This window comes from Mandrillus leucophaeus, unplaced genomic scaffold, assembly GCF_000951045.1.
Source record: "Mandrillus leucophaeus isolate KB7577 unplaced genomic scaffold, Mleu.le_1.0 Scaffold9, whole genome shotgun sequence".
Classification (NCBI taxonomy): Eukaryota; Metazoa; Chordata; class Mammalia; order Primates; family Cercopithecidae; genus Mandrillus; species Mandrillus leucophaeus.
Genome location: NW_012109807.1, coordinates 5,870,510 through 5,890,868, shown reverse-complemented (window position 1 = coordinate 5,890,868; position 20,359 = coordinate 5,870,510). Strand labels below are relative to the sequence as shown.

At 42.1% G+C, this 20,359-nt stretch overlaps 1 protein-coding gene across 1 annotated transcript in view; it reads right to left on the bottom strand.

Moving 5' to 3' along the window:
* AFF3 (AF4/FMR2 family, member 3) overlaps positions 1-20,359 on the bottom strand; it is a 716,335-nt gene that overhangs the window by 677,446 nt on the left and 18,530 nt on the right. Inside the window, 4 exon segments of the mRNA XM_011969671.1 lie at positions 260-339; positions 536-785; positions 1,232-1,485; positions 3,128-3,318. Of these exon segments, the coding sequence (XP_011825061.1) occupies positions 260-339; positions 536-785; positions 1,232-1,485; positions 3,128-3,318 (775 nt within the window).

Sequence of the window (20,359 nt, the reverse complement as noted above, 5' to 3'; positions counted from 1 at the left end):
CGCGGACCCGGGTGGGTGCGGGGGAATTCCCCGGCCGCCCAGGCGCGGAGAGAGTGAGCTGTGCCTCCCGCTGCAGCGCCCCAAACAAACCGTTTAAGGTCTCTGGAGCCCGCAAGTTCAGCGAAATAAAGCGGCGGCGCGGAGGAAATCTCTTCCACCCGGACCTGCTCTCCGTTGCGGTTTGGCCTCCAGTGGGGGTCCCACCCACCCTCTAGCTGGCCAGCCCTGAAAACCAACCTCCTTTCTTTTTAATTCTTACGGGGAAGGGGGACAAACTGGCCTCCGGGTGTCGACTTCAAACTTGCCGCCTGTCTCCGGTCTGGAAAGGCAGGTGATCAGCTAGAACGGTGATTAAGAGTATCATCGTGGCTCCTAAAGAGTAATAATAACCTCCCTCATTGTACAGACAGCTCTTCCCCTGGCTTACTTTTTTAGACATGCTGAGAAGCGCATGTCTCCATCAGGGCCGTACCTCTGCTTCTCCACAGCTGGCCTAGAACCGGAAGCCCCCCCAAGGCCCCCTGACTCTCCTGACCTCTTGGCCACAGCTCCGGATTCTCACCAGGGATTCCCCAGAATTCCTGGAGAGCAGCTCCGAGCCCTGCAGTTATGCCTCACCACGCGAACCAAACCTCGCACTCCCCGCCAAAAGGGAGTCCCTTCCAGCACTCTCCCCTTTGTTCCTTTTTCTGGACAAGAACCGCTGACTGGAGCTGCCAGAAATGGAAATCCTGGGTGCCAGTGACGGGATCCCTCCAGTGTCAAGCCGAAGAGTCACCCTCTCACTTCACCCACCTCGGAATGAGGATTCACAAACTCAATTCAGGACACAGGTAGAAGACCAAACGGCCAATGAGTCTTCTTTCTTATTTGAGATTGGATTTCAGCCTGGCTCCCTTCTTCCCCCAGCTCTGAATCAATCCTTTCTTCATCAGCATCCATAACTAATGTGCAAAATGTAAAACGCTAAATTAAGGCACAGTCAGCATCAACATAGTCTGAGAAGAATGGAATTGTTATTTTACAAGCTGATAACTCTCAGCCCTTAAAAACCCCTCTCATTAGCTGAAGGTAGCAAGATGATTAGGAAAAAACATAGAGAATATGAATATAGGAAAAAGTACAGGTGTGAAGGGCTGGCTGCCCAAATCCCAATGCACAGTGTATTTGGAAAAAAGAGGAAAAAGAAAAAAAGAAGAAAATCTGTCTTTCTAATATCCCCTTAGCCTACGCCTTGTTGGAAATGTTTGCTTTGGCGAAAGTGAGATCGAGACACTGAGACAGCATTCCCAGGAACAAAGGCTGGGGGTGGAGGGTGGAGGAGGGAGCAGGAACAGCCCCTGTCTGGAAGAACTGCAAGTTCTGAGGCCTGAACAAGAAATGTGTCCTGTTCCCGTGCTCCTGGGTGCAGCTGGGAAGCTTCTTCAGAAAGGAGACCTCCCTGGCCCTCACCGGGATCTGGCTTTCCTTCCCTTCCCACCACATCTGTTTATACAAAGGAGGGCCGCTGAAGGACAAACATAACCGTGTTTACTGCGAGTCCCATGCTGGGCTTGGAGCTCAGATACAGATTTACCCTCACCATGGAGGCTGAAGATAAATAGATGATCCCAGAAAAGGAAAGAGGGAAGGCTCTGGGATGGTATAGAGCTGGTTGAGGGGTTTACTCATGAAAGGCCTCTCCCAAAGAGCCATGTGGTAACGGGCAGATTTACATTTGAATTTAAACTCTGGTGCCTTGTGTTAATATATGAGAGTGTGTGCACCTCAAGCAATTGCAAGGCGGGTATTTAAAAATGTTTCTTTAGGAATAGCCATGATTTTCTGTTTGGGGCCTCTAACATGGGGATAGTTGGATTGATTATTTCCAGTGTTATGGTTTCGTCTAATAGTGTCTTGGAGAATGAGGGCTTTTGAGGAAACCCAAATAATAGTTGCAGATCCTGTCTTTTACTAAGCTGTCATGGAGATAAATCCAAAATAGTTTTTACAAGTAAAATGTAAAACAGTTAGTGAGAGCCTTTATGGGAGATCTTTATTATTTATCTGGTTTATGAAGATGTTCCTATTATCCTCCAGCCTCTGGGTACGCAAACCAAAATGAGCACTTAATCTAGTTGTCAAAATTTTAACTCCTTAATACTAAGCAAAAAAAGGGTTTGGACTTTTGGGGATTAGAATGTCAGAACTAAAAGGGAAGTTTTTTATGTAAAAGAGAAAGAGACTAAAAATAAAAAATTTAAGAGTGATGTTTTCTATGAAGCTGCCTTGGCTTTTGCTCATCCTATAGTGCTTGTGACCTGAGGGGCTTTTCTCCCCACACGGATGCAAGCAACACCCGTGGGAGCTGAATCAAACCCCCAGCTAAGGGGAGGGCTGCTGGGGGAAGCTGCTGAATGAGAGGAACTGCTTGGCGTCCTGGGTCAGGTTGGTTGGTTGGTGTAGACTAAATGTACCAAAGAAAGGGACTAACGAATGAGTCCTGCTCAGTCTGGGGCCCTACTCACATTCTGCCAACCTAGAGCTGGAAGCCTCCTAAATAGACCCAGAAGCAAACGTATGGCATCTAAGATCTCCCTTCAGATATGATTTGATAGAAGAGAAGCCTTGCATGGCTTTAATTCATGCCTTTTTCTGAAGACTCAGCTGCAACTCAGAGGTCGCTTTTGTAACCAAGTGGAATTTTTTCTCTCTCTCTTTATAATCCCACCATTCCCCTAGAAAAATATGTCTGGCCAAAAGCTGGCTCTGCAGGTGGTCCTGCTGGAAGGTGATAGGAGCAGCATCAAGCTGCCTCAGCCCCTACAGCATCTCCTCCAGCTTTGTCCCTAAGGACACCATTCTCTCCTGTTCCAGCAAAGCTGCAGACGCATCACTCCATCTGCTTCTCCTTCCAGAGGCTCCTTGGGTGTTTGTAGCTGTATCCAGAGATTGCAGGATAAACCCTCTAGGCTTTCTCCTTGCAAATTACATGCTAATATGTCGAGCTCCAGGACAGCATAGATTTTAGATCCACCCAGGAGTTCTTGTGTCTTCAGACCTTTCCCTCTCTCTCCACGGGTATCTCCGAGTGGTTCTAACCTAGGATTCGAGGTGCCTTTCTTTCTGTATTTTTTTCATCATTTACCAGGTCCCGAGCAGATGGTGTGGCTGTGCTGGCTGTCATCACTCCTCCTATGTTTCCATGGAAACATGGGGCATAGGGACCATCTCCGCCTTGGGCTCTCTGACAGTATCCTCTGGTGAAGAACTTCAGTACTCGTACCCCTCCCCCGAGCCTGTCCGCTGTCCTAGGGAGTTGGAGACCTTTCTGGGGCCCTGGGAGCCAGGGTCATTTCAGAGATCATCTAAGGACATACTCCCTGCAAATTGTTGTGAACTGGCTGGGAAAAAGAGGGAGGGTAGAAAGGGGGCCAATACCCCAGTCGAGGGCTGAGACCTGTTTTAAATGGCAACATATATGGACTATCTGTCCCTGCAGCCAGCTTCCATAATAGCTGGTTATTGCCCACATGTCAAAAGAGATGCTCCTGGGGTTTCGTCTGCTCATCAGACGACAGATATTTATTGAATGTAAGTAGTTGCTGAGATTTTATGCTTCACTGACATTCTATCCCCTGGGAATGAATGTTCCTGGGAATGTACATTTCTTTCTTTCTTTCTTTCTTTCTTTCTCTTTTTTTTTTTTTTTTTTAACAAAACCAGGTTTTTCCCTAAGGAATGCACCTTCCTCAAAGTTTCCAGCATCCTCCTGCCTACATAATTCACTTATATAGTCACTATGACATTAATTAGATTCAGAAGTCTGTGGAAACAGCAGAGCTCGGCAGGGTCAGAGGGCAAGCAGGGCAGAGAAAAGAGAGGGGAAAATGAGCCCTGGGAGAGGGGAAGGAAGTGGAGGGAAGTTTTTCATGCCCTTCAAGTTCCAAACAAAACAAAGATAATTTCAAAAGTGGTCAGCCACTATAACATTGCTTAGAGAATTAAAGTATTGACAAATTGAAGAGTGCTTTAAAATAAAATGGATGGGGCATCAGGGTGTATGTCTTGATGTTAGTTCCTCCTTATGCAGCTGGTACTAAAGGCTGGTGGGTGAAGCTTACCACATTTTAAAAAGAAAAAGGCACACATGCTAAAGTTGAAAATGCAGGCAGGAAGGACGTTTTTCATAAAAGCGGATCAGAAAAGCATCTCCTATCACAGATCATGTATTTTATGCCATGCTGACCTATGTTGGGGGATAATCTCATTATTTTGTGATCTGAGAAGATCCCTTGAGGCTGGTAACAAGAACCAAGAAGACTTAAATCTTAATATCCCCACAGGTTCTTTGTCATGCTTCTCCAAGATGTGCCCTGGCCATTCATGCAGGTTTCAAGGACTCTGAACCTGTTGAGAATAGAAGATAACTAATCTTGTCACTAGCAAACATGTCTATATTACTATCAACTGGGTGCTGTTCTAACGTATCAACTCCTTTTAGTCCTCCCAAAAGTACCTGAGGTATGTTGCCATTGTTTTTATTTTGCAGGTGAGTATGCTAAGGAACAGCTAAGTGTCACAAACCAAAGCATGGCAGATCAGGAACTGGTATGGTATTCCTGGTAGCTGTGATACCATACTCCACCTCCCACAACTTTTGCCTTAATTATGTAGAGCATTGGCACATTCTCATGCTCACAGGCACTGAAATAATGAAAGTAATACAGTCCCAGTCAGAAGGTGAGAGAGAGCCCTCTACCTCTCTCTGCAATTCTCCTCCCACCCAGTTTTGCCCCTTGAGTTCTGCCATAACCACACCTGGAGTGAGGCACTCCTTGTCTCTAGCCTCAACGTTTTCCTTTGCAACATGAGAAGACTGGATTGGATGTTCTTTGTCTCTGTCAGTTTTTGTCTCTGACAGTTCTGAAATGTTAGAGTTCTGTTTTTTCAGTTGTTCTTCCTGAGCCCTGCCAGACAGGAATCCCTGGAGTATGTCAAGAGAGTCATAAACCTTTTCTTGTTTAAAGGTAGGACCTCCTTCTTGGCTTAAACAAATCTCAAGGTGTTGGTCTGCTTCAAACAGGAGTGCTGTGCCATCTGTGAAGTATTAACAGACGGCAAGAGGAACGTGTTCAGGAAGAGGACACTTAGCTTAGGTCTGGGGGAAGCATGGGGAAGAAGTCACAACACAACTGTGGGTGTCAGGCTCTTTTCTTTGGGGCACCAGAGAGTATTCAAGCATGGATTGGTGGTCCCCATGCAGCCCTCGGAGGAAACCAAAGCTGCAAATGCAGCAGTTAGGGCTTACAGCCTGAAAATGGTGACATCGCAAAATTGCATCTTAATGGGTAAAACATTGATGATGAAAGGGCCACGGAAGATCGCCACAAGGTCCTTCAGGAAGAGGCATCTCCCACTGCTCAGAGTCCTGCTGGAGGTCCCCAAGTCCCAAACGAGAAGAAACAGAGAGCAGAGTTCACCTCATCAGGAGCTTAAGATAAACAAGTTCATGCAGCAGACATGGCTGGCTGCCCACCCAACATCCATCTGCACTTGTCCTTGATAGCAAAACCTGAGTCTCATTTGGGGAAGTCACAAGCCCAGCTCACATAACTATTTTCCAGTCTCTCTTATTGCTAGAACTGGGCATGTTACTCAGTTCTGGCCAATAAAACACCCGTTTATGTCAGCCAGGATTTCTCAGAATGTTTTGCTTCCATGCAGTAGACACCACCCCTTCCTCTAGGTCACTTTCTTCTTCCTGTCCAGAAAGGTGGAGAAGCCATCGTGGATTTTAGGAGCAAAAGCCACAGACTAAACTTGGCAGGTCCAAAGTTAAAAGGAGGCTAGGTTCTTGATGACTCTGCTTCATATAACCCTACCGTCTTTGGACCATCCTACCTAGATCTGGACTTTTAGGAATAAAATAAGACCCTATGTGGCTAAGCCACTCTAGCAGTGTTTTGAATATTGCAGCTAACCCATTGAAGAAGTCACAGTCGCTTAAGTGTGCCCCGCACATTGCCATGTATAGTCAGGTCTACCAGCTATCCCAGCCTATGTGCCCCAATGAGGGCAGCACTGCCGAAGAATTAAGCGTGATTTACAAAAACCTATGATTACTTCCTTACATGTAATCTTGACTTCTGAGTTCACTCCAATTGTAAGCAAGTTAATTAATAAGAAACTCATGCTCAGTTGTCTAAAGACTGATTAATCTGGCTCCAGCATTTTTTGAATAGTCCATATTATTGTTTCTTTATTTTCATGTGATTTGTTAACCTGGTTAAGTTGCTGTGACATCCTCTCAGGGATACTAACAGATTGCATTTATGAAAAACAGTGTAGGAATAATAATAGTCAGCCTCTCTTGTGTCCTTGCCACATACACAAAAATATGCATGTTTGAGAGTTTGTCATTGTTTCTACCAATAAACTAATTATCACTGTATGAAGCTGATTTACTTCAGAAGAAGTTTAGGAAAACAACTAATTAAGTACAGTATGTTGAAATATAAACTGCATTACAGGGTTAGAACCCTATAATAAGATCACAGAAGCTTGAAAGTTGGGAGAAGCCATCGAGTCTCTCTCTAGCTAACCTACCCATTGCAGCACTTCGCTCCATATCAACCCTGCTATGGCCAGTGTCCACGTGAATGTTTCCAGTGGTAGGGTGTGCACTCTCTGAAGAGCCTCCCTATTTTATTTTTCAAGGGCTCAACTCTAGCCGGAACAACATTCTTCCTTATATTTATGGATCCCAAATTGATTTCCCTGTACCTTCTTAACATATCACAGGCTCACAGTAAGCATGCAATTAGAGCTCAGCTTTGCTGAATTCCTTCCATTGGTTCTCCATATATTGAGACTTACGGGCTCAAGTATTTCCTCAGCACTCTGGTAGAAAGAAGTCTTTGCTCAGTGGAATACCATACAGAGAGGGGGGGGTCAGTCTCCCAAGAAGAGCTCATGGCCATGGAGATGAGAGAAACCCCACCTTCTTCTAATTTGTAGTTGGTTTCTTGGAAGAAGGGAGCTTCATAAAGAAGTTGGAGCTGGCCACAAGAAGGAAAATGCCCACTACAAGATAGGAGGCAGGAAACCCCTGGAAAGAAAGATACCTTCCTGCTAGTTCGCAAGGAAGAGGCTGGGCCAGGCGTGGCAGCTAATGCCTGTAATCCCAATACTTTGAGAGGCTGAGGCTGGAGGATCACTTAAGCCAGGAGTTCAAGACAAGCCTGGGCAACATGGTGAGACCCTGTCCCTACAAAAAATAAAAAATTAGCTGGCTGTGATGGCACATGCCTGTAGTCCAAGCTACTCAAGAGGCTGAGGTGGGAAGATATCACTTGAGCTCAGAAAGTCAAGGCTGCAGTGAGCTGTGATAGCACCGCTGCACTCCATCCTGGGTGAAAGAGTGAGACTGTCTCCAGTGGAAGAAAAAAAGAAAGAAGCTGCACAATGGGAGGTAGAAAGCAGGAGCCCACGGTCGTGAGAGGAGGAAAGTGAGTGAAGGAAGGGGCTCTGATTAGAGCTACAGGCCCGAGGGCCTGCCCCGCCCCACCACTATCAATAGAGGGAGCTACTCTTTCCGGGGATGGCTCCCAGTGTTTTCCAAAGCTCCTACTCACCTGTGATGCTTATTATAATTCTATATACTTGGCATAGACAGTTACAATTTTATGAATTTAGCATTGCGTTCTGTCACTCTCTAGACAACAATATGAGGTTTATTACAACATAAAGGGAAATTCATCCTCTTGGACTTGAGTGAGTGTCAGCCCGAATCCCCATGCAGTCATCCCTGTCATCTTCCCTTGAAGAATGCAACCTCAAGTCAGAGCTGAAGTCATTGGGGATACATTCCCAAACCAGGGTTCTGGGGTCAGGCCCCAAGAGGATAATCTCAATGATCACATAAGTCATTTCACATATTGATTTTCTGAACAAACATTATTGAACACCTATTACGTGCCAAGCAGTGAGCTAAGAAAGAAGACGAGAAAGAGAAGTTTAAAAGGCCAAAGAGCCCACTGTCTGAAAGATAATCCACACACATCTTAATGCACTTACTCATCCTTGAATTGAACAAATACTTCTTGACTCCAGTGCTTAGAACTATGCTAGATACTGAGGTTATTACCAAAGTGAAACAGACATGGTCTCATGAAACAGGCCACATATAATGATGTTTTAATATGCTTAGTGCTATGATGAGAGAAGTGCAGGTACTCAGGGAGATCTTTTCCAGAAAGAATGACTGACTTGCATTCCAACTCAAGAACTGAATTACCAAGACTAGGTGAATGGGGAGAATGGAATAGAACAAACGTGGTGTACTATGATGCATTACCTGCTATGACAGAAGCATGTCTGTGGAGCTATAGGAACAAAAGCAAGTGGATGATGACCAAAGCACTCCTAAAGGGCTTAATGCAGCCCCTGACATGGGGTTGGGTCTAATGGAATGAAAGTCAAAGTGAGAGTGAGGTGGCAGTGATGGAAGAGCATTCTAGACAGAGGGAAAACCACAGAATAGTGCACAGAGGCCAGAAGAAGCATGCCATGTTCGCCTAGCAGAGAAGGTTCTATGTGGTCCAAGTGTTGCCTTGAGGTAGGGAGTTGTAGAAGTCAGTAGGTCAAATGGGGGTTGGGGGAAGAAGCAGAATGAAGGGAGAGGGAAAAGGAGCCAAGGCCAGGGCAAGAGACTGGGGCCAGATGGGGAAGAGGCCTGTATTGATGTTGTAAAAACATTTTCAAGTAAGCAGGAAACCAAGATCAGAGATTCAGTAAAGCAGCTAGCGAACACCCAGCTGCCAAACCCAGGGGGACAACTGAGAGTTGAAAAGAGGAAATGTCTTCTGAGAAGCCAAAGTATTTCACGGAGGATTCAGCCCAGGGGTTTTTCTTTTCTTAGTTGTAAAATCCAGCAAGTTTGGAAACCCCTTCCCTCTGTACAGAGCTGGTCCAGAGCACAGTGAAAATGTGAAGTGCCTGTTCATCAATTATTAAGAATTTAAAATATTGACAGCAGAGCCTTAGACAAAGGTAGCACCGCTCTAAGGGTGCAGCCCTGTGTGACTGCACAGGTCACAGGCTTATGAAGCCAGCCCTGCATTTTTTTTTTTTTTTTTTTTTTTAAGACAGAGTCTTGCTCTGTCACCCAGGCTAGAGTGCAGTGGTGTGATCTCAGCTCAATGCAACCTCTGCCTCCCAAGTTCAAGCGATTCTCCTGCCTCAGCCTCCCGAGTAGCTGGGATTACAGGGGCCCGCTACCACGCCTGGCTAATTTTGATATTTTTAGTAGAGACCGGGTTTCATCATGTTGGCTAGGCTGGTTTCGAACTCCTGACCTCAAGTGATCTGCCCGCCTTGGCCTCCCGAAGTGTTGGGATTACAGGCGTGAGCCACCGCTCCTGGCCAGCCCTACATTTTTGTACCATCAGGCATCCTTTCACTAACAGAATAGGTGGGTGTTGGCTCCCTGGAGCCGGGGTCACGAGGAGTAGTTGAGCAGCACATTGAGAGATCAGCACTGAACTCATAACGTCACGCAAGCCCCCGTGTTGAGTTCATTCCAAAATGAAAAGCTTATTTTAGTTCCTGATCGTGTTGATAATATACACACAGGAAGACAATTCAAGCTATGCACAGCAGTAAGTACGTGATTGGGATAGAAATGCCAAATTATAGGTATGTATTTCAATTTTTTTCTCCCCTTTCTATGAGAGAGTCCTCAAAAAGACTTTTGTTTGTTATTCTAGGTGATGATCAAGATGTATCTTAGGGAAACTGAGAGGAGGAGGAAATGGCTGTACAAAATTAACATGTGGGATTTCCTGGTGATCTTCCTAAAATTGCCTCGTAGCTCAATTGCATTGTAATCACAGAACATACTCTATCTTTTGGATACTTTAAGACTTGTTGAGATTTGCTCTGTGATCCCACCTATAGCTAATTTTGTAAGTTTTCCATGTGTGCTTAAAACTATGTGTATACCAGCCAGGAGTGGTGGCTCACACCTGTAATCCCAGCATTTTGGGAGGCTGAGGCGGGTGGATCACTCTGAGGTCAGGAGTTCCAGACCAGCTTGGCCAACATGGTGAAACCTCATCTCTACTAAAAATAGAAAAATTAGCTGGGCATGGTGACGGGCACCTGTAATTTCAGCTACTAGGTATTTGGGAGGCTGAGGCAGGAGAATCCCTTGAACCCAGGAGTTGGAGGCTCCAGTGAGCTGAGATCATGCCACTGCACTCTAGCCTGGGTGACAGAGGGAGACTCCGTCTCAAAAAGTAAAAATATAAAAAGTGTATTCTGCTGTTGTTGGTATAGTATTCCTTATTTGTTAAGCCGTCATATTTTCAGCTCATTTTTTTTTCAGATATTTCCATTCTTACTCATATGATGTCTGATGTATTATGTCTATCTTATCTAAGAGGTTTGTCAGAATACCAGTATTTCCTATGTTTCCACTGGTGAAAAATTCTCTTTTTCTTTTAGTCTGGGAACATCACCTTTTCTTTTGTTTCTTTCAGTCTGGAAATACCAATTTTACATTTATAATTGAAGGATATTTTTGCCAAGTTTAAAATGACAGATTAACAGTTCTTTTCCTTAAGTACTTTGAGTGCTGTCAATTTTATTGTTGTTCCTATGAATGTTTGTCAACATTTTTCTCTATAATTGAAGGTTTTTAAAATTTCTTATTTTTTCAAGTTTTTCTTTACATATTTGAAATCATGCTATTATGTGCCTAAGATTTAGAATAGTTACACTATCCTGTTGAATTGGCTCTGTTACAATGGCGAGTGGTCTCTCTTAATATCTAATGATGATTTTTGCCTTAAAAATCTACTTGTCTCATACAGATATAACTACATCAGCTTTCCTTGGGTTTATGTTTGTAGGAAAAGTATCTTTCCATACTTCCACTTTTTGTCTTTCTATATCCTTATGTTTTATATGTGTCATTTGTAAACAACATATAGCTCTATGTTTGCTTTTTTTTTTAACTCAGCCTGACAAACTTTGCCTTTTAATTAGAGAAATTAATCTATTTACAGTTAATGTAATTACATTTATATTGGGCTGTAAGTCTGCCATTTGCAAGGAGCTGTTTGTTCTGATTGTTTTGTTCCTTTGTCTATTTTTGTGCTGTCCTCATTTGGATTATTTGAGTATGTTTTTATTATCCTGTGTTCCTTCTCTATTATCTTGGAACACACATGGATTTTTACTATTCTTTAGTGTTGAACTTGAAAGCAAAACATGAATTCCTGACTTATCAAAGTCCAATATTAATTATTTTTATTTTCTTCCAGGAAAATTCAAGGACCTTAGAACACTTTAAATTCATTTACTCCTCTCCATATCTGTGTACCATTGTTGTCATGTATTTAATTTTCTACATATGAAACCCCTAAAGACGTTATTATTTTATGTAGTTAATTTTCATTAGCATTTTGCTTGCCCTTCATTCATTCCTGCATCTCTGGTCTTCCATTTAGGATAGTTTTTCTTCTCCTTAAAGAATACCAGTATTTCCTGTATTTCCACTGGTGAAAAATTCTCTGTTTCTTTTAGTAAGGGAACATCAACTTTTCTTTTGTTTCTTTCAGTCTGGAAATATCAATTTTACATTTGTAATTGAAGAGTATTTTTACCAGGTTTAAAATGACAGATTAACAGTTATTTTCCTTAAGTACTTTGAGTGCTGTCAATTTTATTGTTGTTCCTATGAAAATAAAACCCCTTTTTCCTCTGGCTGCTTTTAAGATTTTCTTTTTGTCCTTGATTATCAGCAGTTTTACCATTATGGGCCTAGGTGTGGATTTCATTTTACTCATCCTATCTGGAATTCATGGGGCTTCTTATCTAAATTTGACAGCTTCATCAGTTTGGGAAGTTCTTAGCCATTATCTCTTTAATTATTTATTTTGACCCATTCATTCTCTTTCCTCTTCTTCTGAGTCTTCAATTTTATGCATATTAGAATTTTTAGCTGTCTTTCTTTTACTTTCTCTTGTGAAAGTTTACATTTTTGTCTTTTAAAAGCATCTTTCTGAATATTTTATTCTTCCAGTCAACTAATTTCTTCTTCAGCTTTATGTCATCCATTGTTAAACCCATTCACTGAGTTCTTAATTTGGGGTATCACAGGTTTTTGATTTTAGAATTTCCACTTGGTTATTTTTTATTGTTTCTAGGCCTCTGCCAAATTCTCAGCTTTATCTTTTTGCCTTTTGGAGATTGTAAGCATAGTTATCTTAAAGTTTGGGTCTACTGACTCTTTTATCTGGAGCCCATAGGTGTCTATTTCTCCTATCTGTTGTTTCTGCTGACAACATTTCATTAATCTCCTTGTAGCTAGTTATTTTGAATTACGTGATCAACATTGTATTTGAAAAACAGTAATATGCAAAAATATTCGAGACCTAGGGTGATATTATTTTTCTACAGAGAGCATGTCTAATTCTGCCAAGTACTTGGGGGCATTAGCAATTCAGGATTATCTTTACATAATTTCACAAGTTCAGGGGATTTTAAAATATATTGCGGTCCCTTTAGGGACATGTGTACTTTCAAGACGTTATTTCTTCTAGTGTATGCCTTCAGTATTCCAACCCAAATGATAGAGATTCACAGATTCACTGTACTCTGGTTTTCCTGGTTGGACCCTCACTTCATTGCCTCAACTGAGCTCCAGAAGGCTGTCAAGAGCATAGTTCGCCTCTCTTCCACCGCCTCCAAAACCAGGGGAGGCCACCGGGGAAAAGTGGTCCTGAATACCACATTTACTTCCTTTGATTTCTACCTTTTTCTGGAGCAGGCTGCTGTAATTCTTTACTCAATTGTTAGATCCCTAATGCCCTTATATCCTAATTATTTGAAAACTTATTTTAGATGAACTAAATACATGCACATATTCTGTGAAAAATAAAGTTTTATTTGGATTTGAGTAACACGCTCTTCCACTGACCTGCACAGGATGGCTGTGAATGGGCTAAGAGCACAAGATTTAGAATGAGTTAATCTAGTTCTAATCCTTGTTATGCTCCTAGAAGCAGTGCAATTTTAGGCAACTTAATTAAACTTTCTAATTACCACTTCCCTGACTGGTAAAGGGAGCTGATGATTATAGCTCCATGTTGAAAAATCAATGAAATAACATTGCAAAGGTATATTACAGTGTCGGCATCTAGTGTAAGCACTCATCAAATGGTATCTCTTCTTATTTGATATGAGCCATTTCAATGTAACATTTACCAAGGATAAGTATTTTAGATTGAAAATGGTTATAATTATGGGAGGTTTTTTTTTTTTTTTTTTTTTTTTTTTCTGGTCATCGTATTTCAGGAAGGAACTATTAGGCCATCATTTTTGGCCCCTAGGAATACCTGCTTCATAACTTTTCTATACCCAAATCTTAGCACTGTTTATGGTATAGAACAGCCCTTTGGAATACTTCCTTGCATTCTTGGATCAATAACAAATTCCAACTAAGGAAAGTTCTGTCTTTTTTTTTTTTTTTTTTGAGACAGAGTCTTGCTCTGTCACCCAGGCTGGAGTGCAGTGATCCCGGCTCACTGCAGCCTCCGCCTCCTAGGTTCAAGTGAATCTCCTACCTCCTGAGTAACTGGGATTACAGGTGTGTGCTACCACACCCAGCTAATTTTTGTATTTTTAGTAGAGATAGGGTTTCACCATGTTGGGCAGGTTAGTCTTGAACCCCTGACCTCAGGTGATCTGCACACCTTGGCTTCCCAAAGTGCTGGGATTACAGGTGTGAGCCACCACACCTAGCCCTAATTCTGGTTTTGTGTACACATAGTCTTAATGCATACCTTCATGCAGAGATGTGTGAGACCCCTGCTTATGTGTCTCAGTTTCTACAATTGCTCCAGTTGTCTTAATGCCTTTACTAGCTCCCTCTTTACCCACAGGAAAGGCCAAAAGTGCGCTAGTAAAGTCCCTATGATTACCCTCAGGGGCTTTGTTGTTACAGCTCTACTTTAAGCCACTTGTCCCTGTTTTACATGTCTAGAGATTATCCACTCTTCAGGAGACCATTCCTGCTAATTCCCACTGTTGGGCATTTGAAAGCATGCTCATTTAAACATCAGTAACTAGGAGTCTTCATTGGCCTCATGCTGCTTAATTCCTAACCTGGTCTTGACCCCAGAGACAAAGCCCTGTGAAAAGTCAACACAAGCAACAAACAATGGTATGTTATTCTTGGCTGACTTTGCAAAACAATGAAAGAGTTCAACAATAGTTAATTATGGCTTAATAGTTGCTAACAAGTATTGAGTGTTAATAAAGTGGCAGGCAATGTGCACACATTCTCTCATTTGATTCACATAACAGCCAAATGAGGTAGGCACTGTCATTATCCCCGTTTTATAGGGAAGAAAGTGTGGTTTACAGGGGGCAAACTATTTAATCTGAGTCCACAAGCCAGCAACAGTGTTCATGTCAGCCATTCCCAGAATCTGTGTGCTCCCCCACATAGAATACTTGCCTGAGAAACGCAGATCTTCAGTGCATTATGGAGGAAGCCTTTGTGAAGTTTTTGAAGGAATGTCTAACAAGTGAATAGGTCTGTAGTTATTAACAGAATCGCTCCGTTAGAATGGAGTACATTATGCTTCTAAAGACTATCCTGATGGGGATAGAGCCTGAGGACCAAATTAAAGCTAACAGGTTAGCAACATCAAAACCAACTCATCACAATAGGGGGAGAAAAGTCTGGCAGCAAAGGGATATCATCTAGTCACATAAGTGATGATGTTTAATACATAGTCCGTAAGAGAAGCATTATCAGGTCTTGAGAAGTAGCTTCTTAGAGAGGCTTCCAATTGACAGAATGGAAGGCAACACACCTGCCAGTATATGCCTGTGAAAAATCAGCCTTCCAGGCCCAGCTAGAATATGTATTTCCACAGGATCTCTGACTGGACACATTCAGCATGAAACCGTGGTCACAGAATTTACTCCCATTAAGGATTCTAACAGCTCAGTCTGAGGCTTCCCATAGAAATCATTGTATTTGAGTATCTTTCATGGAGGCAAAATGAAATTAAGAAAAAAAAATCAGTAGTTACTTAGTGGTCTGGCTGCCTTGCCTTCTTAAGCAAGGTTTTCTTTTTTATTTTGCTTCTGCACCCTGCCCCCACCCTCTGCCTTGTGAATACTTATCCAACCAAAAGCCTGTAGCCAAAAGGCTGAGACCCACGTTTACCCAAATAGTTTTGGTTATTCTTATGTATCTGAGAAAGGGAAGAAATTCTCCCCTTAACTTCTTGAAGCAATTAAAATGTAGCTTTGGAAAATTATTATGAGATCGAAGAGTCCCTTCACTTCACCTTAGCCTTTTTTTTTAAAAAAAAAAGAGATTGGCCCTAGCTCCGTCACCCAGGCTGGAGTGATCATAGCTCATGGTAGCCTTGAACTCTTGGGCTCAAGTGATCCTGTATGCCTCCATGCCACCATACCTGGCTAATATTTCCTTTACATTTTGTTAGAGATGGGAGTCTCCCTATGTTGCTCATGTTGGTCTCAAACTTCTGGCCTCAAGCCATCCTCCTGCCTCAGTCTCCATGAGTATCTGGGATTATAGGCATGAGTCACCATGCCTGGCCACCTTTGCCTTTTACCCTAGTCTCACCAAAGTATAAGTAAGGATAGAAATAGATTCAGGGACTGTTAATGTCAAGGTTTAGGTGTGAAGGTGAAAAGGTCTAAAATATTTATTACAAATGATAGGGACAGGAGGCAGAGAAATTCTGGGAGGGCAGGTCCCTGGTGAGGGCCCCACCCTCAAGCTGAAAAGCCTGATACCACAGCCCAAAGTGAGAACTGACAGCCCTGTTTTCCTGCTTGAATATTGCCTTTTCCAAAACCACCCATGGCCCACCCTGCCCTCCATCCAGTGCCCATAAAATCCTCAGACTCAGCCGGCAGATAGAGGAGAAGCAGCTGGGTCTCGGAGACTATAGTTGAATATCAGAGAGAAGTGGTTTGACTTCAGAGGGACAGCTTGACAGTGTAGCTTTGGAGAGGAGTCCAACCAGGGATGGGAATATCCTGCTTCACAATGACAGTGGCAATGAAGGAGCAGTGGTTATATAGGCTAAAGCAGTGGCTTCCCACAGTGAAGATATGGAAATGAAATTCTCAATAAACTAGCTCTGTACGCTGCCAGGCAGTAATCCTGGATAATACCTGGCACACGAAGTGCTCAATGAAAGCTTGCTAGGTAAATAAATTGATTGTGACAGTGTCTAGCTGGCCAAGCTTCTCAGCTGAATCTTAAAGGATGAGCTTGGCCAGTGGAGAGGGAATGAGTTCAAATCAAAGAAAGCACATGCAGAGGCACCTGGGGTGAGGATGACCTTCAAGTTCTTGTTTAGGCAATTAGGTGGGCAGTGATGCCATTGATAAAAAAAGATGGTGGATGGGGGAGGAGGTGTCGGTGAAATTAATAACAAGCATATGATATTTTGCCACAAGTTAGGGAAATTAATGTTTAAAAGACTGGTACATCATGACAGTGTTACTGTCTAAAGTTGCCCTTCTCCATATTGACACAACTTGCATCATTCTACAGTCTTTTTCATTGGTGCATTCTTTGACCGTCCTAGAGCCCATCTTTTAATTTTGTCATTTAGCACAATGGGGTATTATTTACTAAAGATTGAGATGATCATGAGAGAACCATCCAAAATCAGGAACTTTATTTCAAATGTATTTATTATCACCTTCCTGTAATAGCTAGGCTGTCACTTTATTTAATTTCTTGCTAAAACCTATGTGTTATTGTGTCAACATTTTGTAGATGCAGAAACGAAAGCATTAAAATAAAGCATCACTCAAGGATGTGCAGGGCAAAATTAAGAGATGGTCATAGCAGAGAGGCAGAGAGTGAAGACGATAATAATAAGGTTGCCCAACCCAAAGTTGTAAAAACTGAACATATGAGACCCTGAATTGGAGAACGACATGCCTGAGAGTCATGGCCCAGGTGCATGTAATTGAGAACAAGTATGTCTCTAGAGAAGAGAGGAAAGCAAAATGGCTCTTTGATAAATGAAGTCAATGTTTCTCACAATGTGAGTTTTCTAAAATGAGCATTTCCCGAAATGTACATTTTTCAAATTTTAAATCTTTAGAGATTCACAATGCATACTGGCAATGAAAGATTCTGAGAATACCGGCAACAAAGGAAACTATTTAACTTCATTTAACCCAATGTGGATCAAACTAATTTGACCTTGGAATGCATTTTTCATGGAACATCCATTACCACCTTCCAGGAAGGTGTGGGAAACACTGAGTTAAGAAATGAATGTTTTAATTTGGTAGGTGATCAATAAATGCTTATTTTTGAATTTTTAAAGGAATTTTCTAATAAAATCTACATCTGTTGTCAACAGTTGTTCAAAAATGGATGTGAAAAAGTGAAGTAGCCATGACCTTCAGAATGAGAAGAAAACCTTAGAATTAGGAGGAATATGGCTTTACTAACATCCACTAAAATAATGCAAAAACATCTACCATTTGGCTTGGCCAACCCAGGGATAAATTAGTCCCTCAATTTTTACAGCATGTAGTTCCTCTGAAACTGCTAATTCTGCTTAGATGCCTTCTGACTGTAAGCGAAGTTTAATTATTTCATTTTCTTTAATAGCAGAAGGTTGATTAATTGCTTAAGAGGAACAAACAATGTCTTGTTACATAGGTGGAAGGATTCAGAGTCCTGGTGTGCTCCTGGTGACATGACCATCAAGGCATATGGAAGTCCATATTTATAAAAATAGAGCTAATGATTCATATAACACCATTTTTCACTTTACGTTGAAATGTGTTTGGGTTTGTGGAATGAGAATATATATGTTCATCGGGCATACTCCAGTTCAAATTTTGGCTTCATTACCTGTAGCTCTCTAATCATAAGTCTCTGTGCTTCCATTTTGTATTTGTAAAACGGCATCAATCGTATTGAATAGTGTAGAATAAAGGCCTCCTCATTTTGGCACTTAGAAATCTCCAGGAGAACATAGCTCATCATCATCCTACCCTAAAGCAAAGTGTCCTAGCAGACATGCCCCACCCCATCCCACTCACAGTTCTAACGGAGAGAGGTCAGAGCCAAAACATAGACCTGCTAACAGTAAGCATGTAAAACACAGTCACTTAACCCCACTCCCTTAGATAGAAATGTAAAGCCAAGGAACCACCAGGCACATAAAGAGAATGGCAGCATGAAAGAAGAAGAAACAAGAATGCCTTCCCCCCTCCAAAAAAAAAAAAAAAAGACAACTAAGGAATGGAAGACATTAAAAGCACTCTAATTAATATGCCAGGGGATTTGGGAGAAAATATGATACTCTTAAAATCAGAACAAAATGCTGAGAAAAAGAAACAAAGAATAAAAGAGAGTTCACAGGTTTAAAAACAGGACTAATTGCATTTTTAAAATTTACAACACTTAGAAAATAAGCCCAAGAACTCTCTTTCCTCTCTCATAATGTAGGAAGAGAAAGGCAAAGGAATTGAAAACTATGAGAGAGATCCTTGAAGATGAGTGTAGGAGGTTTAACATATAAGGCTGGAGTTGGAAAAAATTATCAAAGAAATACTTGAAGAAAAATTTTCCAAAGCTGAAGGACAAAATTATTCAGACTTAAAAGGGTTTCCTGAGTGCCCAGAACAATTAGTGAAAAGAAAGCTTGCCTAGACACAGCCTTGATGTGTCAGAGTACCAAGGACAAAAACAAACTTCTGAATGCTTTTATACCCAGCCAGATATCAATCAAGCGTGAAGGCAGAATAATGGTATTTTCAGACAGAAAGATCTCAGAAAGTTTATTTTTTATACATCCTTTTTTAAAGGGTATTATAGACATACTCCAGAAAAACAAGACGGAAATAGGAAGTTGTGGGGTCCAGCAAATTGTGGTTCCATCCAGACCCCTGATAGCAGTTAGAAGAAATTTACAACATGGCAATTGTGTTGCCAACTTAGAGGGCAGCCAGTACAGATGGAGCAGAAGAGGGGAGATGGGGAGTGGGGCGGATCAGGAAAAGGGGGACTTAATAGAGATGACTTGGGGAAAATTAATCAAGGGCAACTAATGCAAGAAAACAACAGTTGGAAACTCTAAGAATCAGGTGGATGAATGTATAATAAACCTGAACGTATACTAAGGTCATAATTCATATGTGAAGCAAACTAAAATGTGGTAAAATTAGAGCATAAAGACAAAAAGAGAGAAATTCCACTGAATCTTGATTCTGGAAACCTTGATCGGCCCGGAGGTCATGACGTTAGACATAATAAAAAGAACACATTCCTAATACATGACTTCACCAGTCAATGACAGAATCATAGCAGCTTGGTTGCAATTTCAACACAAAAACAAAAGGTAAACATGTATCTGGAAATGGGACATGAATGATGGGGATAGAAGGTGGAGAAGAGGAGAGGGCCATCAATAACTTTATCTTTTAAAGTGAGAAATAAAGAGACATATTATTGAAAGTTGATAAAGCGAGAAATGGAGATTTAGCATAACACCTTACATTACAACAATAAACACAAGAAGAACAGAGATAAAAATGCAAATGTCAGACCCTGGGAATGTCCAAGATTCTGGGAGGAGAGGGGTGGTATTATGGAGCTATATCCTCAACTTTCATATTATGGAGTCTGTAAATATCATCTATTATTGACAAATGAAAAAAAAATAGAGGTGTAAGCATGTTGTCTAGGTAAAGGCAAGACCAGAAGAATAGAGAATGGAAAAATGGAAACAAGCTCACAGAGTGGGGCCCACGCCTGTCTCATTTGTTCAACGTTGTATCCCTAGAGCCTAGAATGGTTGGGTGCTGGGAATACCTGATTAATGAATGAATGAAAAGAAGTTCACCCTGGGCAATGGCATTGGAGGTGGGGAGAAGGGCCAGGGGCTGTTGCTTTCCAACATTGAGTAGTTGCAGATGGAAGTATTATTTTGGTTAAAAGAAAAAAAATTGTAATTGTGAAAACGTATGGTAGAATGGGGCATGCTGTGAAGGGGGTGGTCACCTTGGGGAGGGGAATGTAGGAAGAGCTCTGGAGGAGGAGCCAACCTCCTCCAGAGGAGGAGGGAAGGAGAGGAGGTGTCCCCAGCTGAGGAAATAGTGTAGAGACTCCAAGTGGAAGGAAGACAGATCCAGGTGGCTGGAGCAAAGCAGGGGGTGGGTGACAGGCTCCGTGTGAGCCTGGGGAGGTAGGCAGGGGCCAGGTCTACGTGATAGGCCACATTCAGGATGTGATAGGCCACATTCAGGATGCTGATGAATTGCTCAAGAAATGCTGAGGCCGGGC